This window comes from Podarcis erhardii (assembly GCF_964252035.2).
Source record: "Podarcis erhardii genome assembly, chromosome: 1".
Lineage (NCBI taxonomy): Eukaryota > Metazoa > Chordata > Lepidosauria > Squamata > Lacertidae > Podarcis > Podarcis erhardii.
This window is the reverse complement of record NC_138497.1, coordinates 31,455,144-31,467,429: the sequence shown is the minus strand read 5'-3', so window position 1 is coordinate 31,467,429 and position 12,286 is coordinate 31,455,144. Positions and strand designations below refer to the sequence as shown.

Sequence of the window (12,286 nt, the reverse complement as noted above, 5' to 3'; positions counted from 1 at the left end):
ATTTGATTCTGGTAAAGGAGGGGGACTGAAATGAGCTGGTCGAGGGTTTGGCAATGGAATATCCCCAATAAATACCAGAAAACATTTCCACAGAGAAACATATAATATAAATAAATAAAGGTGGCCAAGGAACAGTAATGCCTAATTTTTTCAGTGTTCAAAGTGCTTCATGAGCACTATCGAGTTGCAAATAATACAACAACCCTGCAAGGTAAGTCAGTTTTATAGTCAAATATTCGATTTCCAGGGTGCAGGGTGGTCACATCAGTACCCATGTATGAGAGGAAAGTATCTATAGGCTTGTGGGACCCCTGAAATGCACAAAAATACAACAGATCTTAGTATTGGCATCCTCTTAGCATCAGTGGTACATTTCTTGATGTGCAATATACAGTACTTTTCTGTGTATAAGACTAGGTTTTTTAATTTAAAAATCATGTTCAGAATTGTGTGTAATCTTATACATGGATACAACCTCCCCCCATTTTCTCAATTTGGAATCCCCGAAAATAGGGGGCGTCTTATATACAGAAAAATATGGTATGCTTCAGGTTACATACGCTTCAGGTTACAGACTCCGCTAACCCAGAAATAGTGTATCTGAAGAAATCTGTGTATCTGAAGAAGTGTGCATGCACACGAAAGCTCATACCAAGAAGTGACTTAGTTGGTCTTTAAGGTGCTACTGGAAGGAATTTGTTTTGTTTTGACTATGGCAGACCAACACGGCTACCTATCTGTAACCAGAAATAGTGCTTCAGGTTAAGAACTTTGCTTCAGGATGAGAACAGAAATCGTGCTCCGGCGGTGCAGCAGCAGCAGGAGGCCCCATTATCTAAGGTGGTGCTTCAGGTTAAGAACAGTTTCAGGTTAAGTATGGACCTCTGGAACGAATTAAGTACTTAACCCGAGGTACCACAGTAATTGCTTCTAAAGTCCAGGGGAGAAAGTGGAGTGTGTGTTGTACAGTGGTACCTCAGGTTAAGTACTTAATTTGTTCCGGAGGTCCGTTCTTAACCTGAAACTGTTCTTAATCTGAAGCACCAATTTAGCTAATGGGGCCTCCTGCTGCTGCTGTGCTGCCGGAGCCCGATTTCTGTTCTTATCCTGAAGCAAAGTTATTAACCTGAAGCACTATTTCTGGGTTAGCGAGTCTGTAACCTGAAGCATATGTAACCTGAAGCGTATGTAACCTGAGGCACCACTGTATTCCAGCAGAGATGTGGCTCATGAAGAAATGACTGGGTTTGTAAACCTAGATGCCAGCCAGAGGGGAAATTAAGCAACACTGAGACACAAATAGCCTGCATGCCACTTTCTGTAGTGCATCTGTTGACACTTAGCTTGGGCCTGACTGCAGTGCACTTATTTTTGGGATTGGTTGCACTTATGGCAATGGCACATCCAATCCCCACAACCCGCACGTACCAGGGACTTCCTCTCCTCTGCTCAAGGCTGCTGTCCATACATATGGCTGACAGTGGAAATTGTGGAATAAGCACCATTCTGGTAAGGCTTCACCAGATAGTTGCAGCATTTACCCTTCTGTATGAATGGCTGAAATATCTCCCTAGTGAGGAGGAAATAGGGTGTAGCCATGTGTCTTCTGCCCTTGTGGGTCTTGTAGTAGCCAGCAAAACCGGTGTGATTATTTATTTTACTCCATCTTAGTGCTGCTTTTCAGAAAATTATTGTTTCCCAAAGAAGTTCACATTAAAAAGAGAGGGAGGGAGGGGCCTTGCTACCGGGCTCACAAAGACACAGCAGGGAAGGGGAGAGGGTGGAAGAAGTAGAGGAAGGAAATAAGTTCTTTAAGGCCAGAACAAAGAGGTGAAGAATAACCAGGCATTTCTCTGTAGTTGAGTTTAGGCCATTTTCTGTTTATTTATTTGCTTGTTGATGTTTCCTTACTGAATAGTCTTTTGGGGGCTCTTGTTCTTTGGTGGATGTAGAGCATCTTCCCATCTTGCTTCTGCGGTCCCAGTGCAGCTGGCATTTGGAGTGGAGCATCCTTTCTGCAGGTTTCCTGCAGCTGCTCCTTCTCTGGCTGATGGATGGGACCCTCTTGGTCTCCCCTTGGCCATTACGCTATTCCTGGCAGGCAGGAGGAGCAGTTTCACAGCACCTTCCCATGGTGCCTTCAGCTGACCCTGGGCAACTCATTTAAAAAATGTTTCTGCTATCCTTTGGTTGGGGGTGTGATTCTCAAGTTCACTTTGGCAAGTTTCTGTGTCTTGGCAAATTGTGGAGAACAACACTCCTTTTGAAATTTAGGTGACTGGTATTGCAAAATGTGTTTGTTTGATATTCCAGCTACATTGCTCTGTTCCTACCTTGTTCTGGAGTGTCCCTTTGATCTGAGTGGTGCTTACTCATATATGGTTTCCCCACACTTGGAAACCTGTTTGGTTCCTGAATCTCTCCTCCTAGACAGTAGCCATTAGAAATCAGACCCTGAGGCTCTACTTTTAGATCCACTTCCCTGTGAGTAAGCTTCATTGAACTCAGTGGGAATTTTCCATTTAAACATGGATAAGATTGCACTGTTAAGGAAAAAGAGACTGTAGGATAAACATTAAGCCAGTTTGACTTAAAGGCCACAGGTTGGACCTGCAACAATCCCTCCCTGCAACATATTGTTCCTGGTCCCAGTCAACCACCTTCTTCTCTTTCAGGTCTCTCCATTCCCTTCTTTCTTCCTCTTTGTTTTCCATCCTCCCCAACAGTGCACTTCATGCCCAGTGAACATGCTCAGCCATCACTGGGGTGCTTTTGGGTCCTATCTCTTTAGCCCCCCCCCCCTTTGTATTTGTGTAAACTTTGGTGTTTCCCCAAGTTGGCTAATATTTCCTTTTTAGCATGTGGTTGGTGTGATTTTGATGACAGAAGTGATGACACACTTGCTTGAGTGCTGGAAATAAAGGAAGATGCTGCTCAGTGACTTGAACCTCTGAGATGAGTTGTGACCAGGTCAGAAGTCCTTTTTGAAAGTGCCATGTCATTGGCTGCTTGGTCGCAAGATGTGTTCGCATTTCCGGCTGTGCTTTATTCTGTAGGAGTTATATCTGCCTTCCTTTCTTACTCTGCAGAATTTTTTAGCTGATGACCATGCTCCCTGTGGTATTCTGCTTTCCCCCTGAATAGCTCCGTGTTTATGCATTTCTGCATGTGGTTATTTCAGATGTTCAGTCCATAAAGGCTTACTACAAACTCTGCCAAAGCTGTTTTTCTTTTCTTTTTTAAATGAAGTTCAAATTGCTTTTCTAAATGGAGTCCTTTGTGCTATATTAGAAAGCAATATACATTATTTGTGTGTGGTGAGGTTGAGTCAGTCTATTTGTGTTTTGTGCAAACCAGCCTGGAAAGGAGGGTGGAGGGATTGTGGTACTTGGAGGGTGTTTGTCCAGCAGTGGTTTTGCTGGTACCACTGGTCATATACATCCTCCACGAAGGCAGTTCTTACATGGGAAAGGATCACGTGCCCACTTCCATGTTTATTAGGGGAAATGCATCCACAGTGGTCCAAGGGACGCGGGTGGCGCTGTGGGTTAAACCACTGAGCCTAGGACTTGCCAATCAGAAGGTCGGCGGTTCAAATCCCCATGACGGGGTGAGCTCCCGTTGCTCAGTTCCTGCTCCTGCCAACCTAGCAGTTCGAAAGCACGTCAAAGGGCAAGTAGATAAATAGGTACCGTTCCCGCAGGAAGGTAAACGGCATTTCTGTGCGCTGCTCTGGTTTGCCAGAAGTGGCTTAGTCATGCTGGCCACATGACCCAGAAGCTGTATGCCGGCTCCCTTGGCCACTAAAGCGAGATGAGCACTGCAACCCTAGAGTCGGCCATGACTGGACCTAATGGTCAGGGGTCCCTTTACCTTTACCTTATGCTGTGGTCTATTGAAAATCACTCCCAACATCCCAACTCCAATGCCTATAATTACCGGTAAATAAAGGGGGGGATCACAGATATTTTACACTGGGTGTCTAGGGAAATAAAACAAATGAAAGCATAAGGTGTATTTGTGTTTGAGTAGAGCTGAAGCATGACTGGAGAAAATAGGGCAAAGTGCAGTGGGGTGTCAAGTAAGGCTATATGCACCACTTGAAAAGAGAGGTGATGTCTCTTGCCTTTGCATTCATTTCCTTCCAAAAATCCTGAAAGGCCTGGCAGAGCCAGTGGCGTAGCGTGGGTTGTCAGCACCCGGGGCAAGGCAAGTAATTTGCGCCCCCTAACCCGTGGATTTGCGCCCCCTAACCTGTGGATTTGCCCTAACCCCAGATGTTGCGCCCGGTGCGGCCGGCCCCCCCTGCACCCCCCACGCTACGCCACTGGGCAGAGCTCATTAATTCTTTTTCTCACTGACAGACATTTCAGGCTCATTTTAATTGTGGACAAAAAGTTTTCTGGAAAATCCTTCTAGGAGGTGCAATCATAAGGATTGCCAGGATGTGTGAGTCTTTGGCTTCTTTGAGAAATAATGCTTAAACCTTTTCATTTTGCTTTTGTCTGTAATAAAAAAAAGTGAAAAAGCAAGATTGACTTTAACATATTTTTGGGGGGCTTCTTTCTGCTTTTTTACTCTTCGTTTAACAGTGTTCACAAAACACTGGGTAGTAGACAACTGAGTTTTACTTAGAGTAGACCTGTTGAAATTAATGGACCTCAGTTAACCTTATTAATTAATTTCAATGGATGCACTCTGAGTACAGGGACGCGGGTGGCGCTGTGGTCTAAACCACTGAGCCTAGGGTTTGCTGATTGGAAGGTTGGCGGTTCGAATCTCCACGACGGGGTGAGCACCTGTTGCTCGGCCCCTGCTCCTGCCGACCTAGCAGTTTGAAAGCACATCAAAGTGCAAGTAGATAAATAGGTACCGCTCCAGCGGGAAGGTAAACGGCGTTTCTGTGTGCTGCTCTGGTTTCATCAGAAGTGGCTTAGTCATGCTGGCCACATGACCCGGAAAAACTGCGGACAAACGTCGGCTCCCTCGGCCAGTAAAGCGAGATGAGCGCCACAACCCCAGAGTTGTTCGTGACTGGACTTAACTGTCAGCAGTCCTTTACCTTTTCCTTTTACTCTGAGTAATGCTATGTTGAATGCTACCCAATGTATCCAAATTAAAAGTTGTTCTTAGAGCCTGTTGTGGTTTTCCTGCCAACGGAAGGAACTACCGTATTTTTCGCTCTATAAGATGCACCAGACCACAAGACGCACCTAGTTTTTGGAGGAGGAAAACAAGAAAAAATATATTCTGAATCTCAGAAGCCAGAACAGCAAGAGGGATCACTGTGCAGTGAAAGCAGCAATCCCTCTTGCTGTTCTGGCTTCTGGGATAGCTGCGCAGACTGCATTCGCTCCATAAGACGCACACACATTTCCCCTTACTTTCTAGGTGGGAAAAAGTGAGTCTTATAGAGCAAAAAATACGGTATATTGGCAACTGTCTCCGAACCACATGTGAAGTGCAGGATTGCCCGTCATGATAGTGAAGAAATTTGACCAAATTTCTTTTATCCTAACCACCAGCTGAGCATGTAAAAACAGAAGAAATGACAAGAGGAATATTTAAATTTTAGGTTTGTTCTGATCTACTATTGCATGCTGGTCTGTGGGAGGAAGTAGCTGGCATCAGTTTTAGGATTTGCTATAGTTGTAGATCAGGGATGGGGGACCTCCAAATATTCCATGGACTCCAACTCCCAGCCAGTGTGGCCAGTGGCCTTATTTCCTTTTCAAGTAAAGGCTCAGATCTGTATTCTTTCCTCACAGCTATAGAGAAATTAAGCTGGTTGTCTTCTTTTGGGGACCTTGGGAATTGTTGTTGTTTAGTCGTTTAGTCGTGTCCGACTCTTCGTGACCCCATGGACCAGAGCACGCCAGGCACTTCTGTCTTCCACTGCCTCCCGCAGTTTGGTCAAACTCATGCTGGTAGCTTCGAGAACACTGTCCAACCATCTCATCCTCTGTTGTCCCCTTCTCCTTGTGCCCTCAGTCTTTCCCAGCATCAGGGTCTTTTTCAGGGAGTCTTCTCTTCTCATGAGGTGGCCAAAGTATTGGAGCCTCAGCTTCACGATCTGTCCTTCCAGTGAGCACTCAGGGCTGATTTCCTTCAGAATGGATAGGTTTCATCTTCTTGCAGTCCATGGGACTCTCAAGAGTCTCCTCCAGCACCATAATTCAAAAGCATCAATTCTTTGGCGATCAGCCTTCTTTGTGGTCCAGCTCTCACTTCCATACATCACTACTGGGAAAACCATAGCTTTTACTATACGGACCTTTGTGGGCAAGGTGATATCTCTACTTTTTAAGATGCTGTCTAGGTTTGTCATTGCTTTTGAGAGGAGTTGAACAGAGTGACCTGAATAGAAGCGCAACTTTTAGTTGTGGTCTAAAACATGGCACAATAGTTTATGATGCCACTGAGCCATCAAAAAGTCTACTCTATCCTTGGGCAGGGCACTTACCTTTGAGTTTGTTTGTTTCCAGTCCACAAAGTGGATGCACTTACATATTTATAGGGCCCTTTTCCAGGATGAACGTGATAAGCAGTTTGAAGTGCTTCTCACACTGAAAGTGCTAGTGGCAAAATTCTTGGAAATCTCTTCTTAATTGTCCCATGCACTGAAGTGGGATATGTTGTGCATTACATTATAGCAGGGACGTCCTACTCCCAAGGGACTGCAATCTGTTCCCGGTATAAAAAACTGGCAGTGATCTACCCATTGACATTGGAGGGAAGGGCCAAAGTTGTGGAGCTTTTTTTAGAGGCCAACATTACATTCGGTGATCACTTTCTTTCATCCCGCGATCTACCTGATAGACATCACTGCATTATAGCTTTCAGTTGCGGCTCTGTCATTCATACAAATGATCTGAGTTTCAGGAATCTCTGCCCACATTTGTCTCACTATGATAATAGCTCCAAAGCAGCCCAGGTGTGGAATGATAAGAGGGACTTTCAGGGCGATGCCTGGCAAATGAAGATCTCCAGCAAACATTGTGGGAGTTAATGATTTGTAAGTTTAGATGGTATTATTGGTTTCACAATTGAAAACAAGTTAATATATTGAAAGGTCAAACATGACACAGTCCATAATTTGAATTTCTCCACCATAACATGAGGAGCTATTTAGTTTTCACAATTTATTTTGTAACACATTTGTCATATATGTTTGTAATAACAATTATATATTTCAGTTTTCCTAAGTTCTGCTCCTGTTTCACAGTTATTGTGAAATAGCTGGTAATACCAACAAAACAGAAGCGATGTATTCTGGTTCTGTGTTTAAACAGCAGTCCGTAGAGTTGGTTGTGACAGAGCAGGGCACATTAACCTAAATATGCAAGTCAAGTCTTTCATGTAGAAAAGCAAAGCTTTGATTCCACCTTCATACAAGATAAGCAAGACACAGCCATGCAGCCTGCATAGCAGTCACAAATGCTGAAAGTCTGGCCTGAGAGCCCACCATCGTCTGTAAAAGAGAGAATAAGTTTTTCCAGTTCACTTAGTCTATTTAGAGTAGACTTCTTGTGAAGGAATGCGCAGTTAGACAAAAAGGTGGGACCTGCCACAAAATACTACATTGTCTTTTCATCTCACAGTATAAGAAGAGAAGAGTCTGCTAAATTAGGTCAGCGGCCCATCTAGGCCACAATCCTGTTCTCTTAGCGGTAAATCAAATGTTATGGGGAAATGCAAAGGCAGCACCTGAATGCAACAGCACTGCCTCCTTGCGATTCCCAGCAACTGTTCAGCCAACCTGCTACAACCTCCCCCAGCAGACCAGCCATCCCCACACCAAATTCCCAGTTTCTATTTCCCAACATGAGTATGCTTAGTCCTTATTGGACAGGCTCCCCCTCACACCTAAGTTGGCCAGTACCTCTCTTTGGTTTCTCAGCACCCCTGTTTTAGATCAGTTTCTGTTGGCACTCAACACCTGAGTTTGCTCTTAAAGGGAGTGATGTACTGTATTAACTAAGCCCATTCTCCCTGTGTCTCAGCTAGGAGAACTGACATGCTGGGATGTCACAGCATGTACAATATTAGGTTCATCCATGTTTGTTAGCTGCAGGGTTGATATGAAGTACCCATCCTTATCGACTCGTATGAATATCTTTAAAAAGGATACCTAGTTTTGGATTTCCTCTTTGAAAAGGCTTTGCATTTTAAAATTTGGGAAACAATTTAACCCTTTTGTGTATTTAGGGCGGCGATGTAATTATACATAGGGCTGAGGCACAAAGTGCTAGCGCACCTTAACACAAGGCTCAGTGCAAGAACATTGCATGCTAGTTCAATGAGCCCTGGTTGAAATTCCTTTGCTGTTTAAAATTGTGAGAGTTCACAGGAGGCAGCCTAAAAAACTTCCTGACAATGGGGAGCTCATCTGGGCTTAAATCTCACAACCTTTAGAAAACACTTTGATACATTTTTATTCTTTCAAGCCTTCAGTAAGAATATGTAGCTTTTGCTTAAGATGTCAAAAGGTTTTTGCTTATGTATCTTACTCATGTTGATGTTCTATAATTTCATCATTGTTATGGGTGTTATGGTCCTCTGTACACTGTTTGGGGTTTTGTTCAGTTGAATAGGTATATTCACACGCAAATTGGTATTAACTTGATGTCAATTTGAGAGGCAGTTAACATAAGAGGAACTCTCCTGGATTCAGCCAAAGGCACGTCTAGTCCAGCATCCTGTTTTCATAGTGGCTAAACAAATGACTATGTAAAGTCTGTTAGGATATGAGCGCAATAGCATTCTTCCTACTTGTGATTCCTAACAATTTATAGTCAAAGGCACACTCCTAAGGACTGTATTTTACTAGTGCCTAGCTTCAAATGAATGTTGGGTGGGCTTAATACTGGTCTTAAGAATGTCTAGCCAAGTGTATCCAAATGTTTGGATATTTGTGCATACTCCGCCAGCTTAAACTGTGGAATTTGGCTTTAGCTGGTGAAGCTAGCATAAGCAGAATTGATAGCTGTAGAATTCTGAGCCTTTATAGGATTTGTTAATCATAAAATGGTAGAGTTGGAAGGACAAGGGTCCTCTATGCATAATGTTGCTCCTGTCAGGATAAGTGGTGGTTCTGCAGTGATCACTTCTGATGGCTTTCGGTAAAATATGAGATGAAGTAGATTTAAAACAACCTCCTCCGTAGACCATAGATAAGTTTACTGGACTAGACAAGTGTGAGAGATGACAAACAGCATCTGATGATGTTTTCTGTGTTTAGCTTGGCATTGCAGTGGGTTTCCTCCTGCCTCCAGTTCTGGTTCCCGATGTGGAAGAGGAGGAGAAGCTGGCCTATCATATTAGCATCATGTTTTTTATGACTGCAGCTGTGGCAACAGCACTCTTCATCTTAGTAGCTTTTGGTAAGTAGACTTAAGTGGGATACAGTTTAAGGCTGATTTATAAATCAGGTTTGGACACTTTGTGAAATCCGGAAATCGTGAACTTCTCTTTTTGACACCTGCTTCCTGTAAAATATGTACTGTCTGGAAATAGTAAATCCATATGACAAACCTCTAGGTGAGAATGATGACTAAAGTTTGCACCAGATAGGTTTATTCTTTTCTGAAATCGGCTTCTCATCAGCTAACCACCAGGGCTTGCAAAGTGCCATACACATGCCATGCAAGTGGCGGTGATCAGTTGATTGCTGAAGCTTCCATGGCTTCATCGCCATCTAAATCACTCATAAGGGCCAAAGGAGATCATGTGACATCAGGTGATTGACAGGCTGAGGCCCCACCCTTCTGTCAAAATCAGCCCCTGCTCTGCAAGGTTCTTTGCCAATGCTCCTATGTTTGTTCTGCAGAGTTGGGCACAGCGTCCAATCCATCCCTAATTTCTGGTTCTGTGCTCTTTCCATAGTGTTCAAGGAAAAGCCTGCATATCCTCCGAGCCGGGCCCAAGCCTTGATCTATACAGCATCACCTGAGGAATATTCCTATCTGCAATCTATTGTCCGTCTGTTTCGCAATGTCAACTTTGTGCTTCTAATAGTCAGTTATGGTAAGGTTCCTTTCCTGCTGATAAGAAGCAGCCAACATGGCAGTTTCTCTGTCATTCATTCGTTTTCTTTAATTCTTAGGCTGCCTTTGTGCCATACAGTACTCAAGGCAGCAAGCTTAAGTATAAAACTGCAACTCCTTTTGTAATAAGCCGTCCTTTAAAAAAACCAACAACACAGAAAACATTCCAAATCGAGTTAAAGATAAAATACAATTAAAATTAATTCAGCTTTTAGAAAGACACATACCAAAGCATCCAATCTCTGGCTAAATTGACACAGAAAATAAGAAATCAAAGAAGTTTAAAATTTAAAAATGAATGGGACAAATTTAGGATATATATGGAAATAGAGACAAGGGGAAAATCAAAATGTTGATCAGAAACACATATGTACTTACAGAAATCACAGTAGGCATGAGATAACACTTACTACGTAAAAAGTTTTATTAAGGAATAGACACAGCAGATAGATAAACAAGGTAATATTTTCCGAAATCGAGATAAAGGGAAGTCGATCAATGTCATTAAAGTTGTATGTATTTCATGTATTTCTTTTTTTTCTCTTTTTCTTTTTCTCCCCCCCCCCTTTTTCTGTTTTTTTCTTTTTCATTCTGTCTTTTGTACGTTTGCGAAATATATTTATGTCAAAATTTAATAAAAAAAAAACAATTTCCTTTAAGACAGTCTGCAACTAATATTTTGTGAGGAAAGAGCACAGTCAGAACCACATCCCATGATCTGTTGTGATTTGTGTTCCCCTTTCTGTTAGCCCCACCTATGTAAAAGGTTGTAACTTTTTATTAAGAAGAAAGCTTCCTTGTACTTAGTCTTGACAGAAGATTCTTGCTGCTGTCAGCACCATCATCAAAATGTTTAGAGGCACTCCTCTGATTTCTTCATGTGTCAGTATTGAAGACACAATGAACATTTCTCTTCCACCCCACTTTATTCCACTGCTTTAAATGCTAAACTCCATAAGACACAGTTTGCTAACTTTGATAAACAACAACAACTCTGAGCACATGCAATTTCATATTTTTAACTCAGTCAGTTAAATATGAAGGTTGAAACTGGAAACTCTATTTGCCAACACAGTACGGAGGGATAGCTTTAAAACAAGTACCGTATTTTTCACTCTATAAGACGCACCAGACCACAAGACGCACCTAGTTTCTGGAGGAGGAAAAGGAAAAAAAAATATTCTGAATCTCAGAAGCCAGAACAGCAAGAGGGATCGCTATGCAGTGAAAGCAGCAATCCCTCTTGCTGTTCTGGCTTCTGGGATAGCTGCACAGCCTGCATTCGCTCCACAAGATGCACACACATTTCCCCTTACTTTTTAGGAGGGGAAAAGTGTGTCTTATAGAGCAAAAAATACGGTATTTTTCTTCCTAATTTTGCAAACACACACACCAAAAAACCTTTAACAAACCAGCAACTCAGAGAAAATAAAAAGGAAGGGAAAGTTTTTGAATAGAATATGAAGAAACCTCCTTTGAGGAAGCATCTATAAACAGGGAGGAGTTGTAAAGTTCTGTGGAAATGTGTGGGGAGGGTTCAGCTGAGGAGTCCTGTCAGCAGAAGCCCTAAGCAAAGACTTCCACTTGCACAGTAGGCCTGTCCCGCCCTCCTCCTGCACACACACACCCTGCCCCAAAATTGACTCAGGAGTTGGATGGGAGTACCCCCGGGGACAGCATGTGGCAGGAGAAGAGGGGGAATTATTCTGTCCGACAAACTGAAATGCTTGCCCAGACAGAATCAAAGCCTCATAATTCCTCCCAATGTCTTCTGCTCAACAGAAGTCTCAGTTATGGGCCCTAGCACAGCGAGAGTGATTTGATGGTTGTGTTCAGTTCTCTCTCCACAGTAACAGAAAAGATTGATATGTCTCCTGTTTTCTATGGGTTCTCTCTAGCTCTAGACAACAACCACCTTATTTGTTTATTTGAGAGATCAGGGTATGCAGTGTTGTAAAGACAGACCTCTCATTGCTGTGAGAGCTCTGGCTCCAGTTCTGCTATGTAGCCAAAGGAGTGATTGGGTGGTTTGGCTTCCTGGCTGAAAGAGATGGAGCAATTTTGGGGTGTCTTTTTTTCCTTCCTCCTGTGCACAGTGCAGAAGATGTCTTGAGTGGGAATACAGTTTGCAGAGTGTTCCTGCTTCTCCTTAATCCCTCCAGAACCAGTACTGTACTGCAGTCTTTTTGCATTCAGGCATCTCTGCTGCTCTGAGCATCACAATTAGTTGCTAGAGACAG

The 12,286-nt window shown here is 43.1% G+C and overlaps 1 protein-coding gene across 3 annotated transcripts in view; it reads left to right on the top strand.

Annotated features, from left to right (window-relative positions):
- FLVCR2 (FLVCR choline and putative heme transporter 2) overlaps positions 1-12,286 on the top strand; it is a gene marked incomplete at its 5' end in the record, with an annotated part of 52,901 nt that overhangs the window by 10,295 nt on the left and 30,320 nt on the right. For all 3 annotated transcript variants that reach the window (XM_081862893.1, XM_081862892.1, XM_081862891.1), the window contains 2 exons: positions 9,242-9,383; positions 9,886-10,026. In XM_081862893.1, the coding sequence (XP_081719019.1) occupies positions 9,242-9,383; positions 9,886-10,026 (283 nt within the window). The remainder of the gene's footprint in view (positions 1-9,241; positions 9,384-9,885; positions 10,027-12,286) is intronic.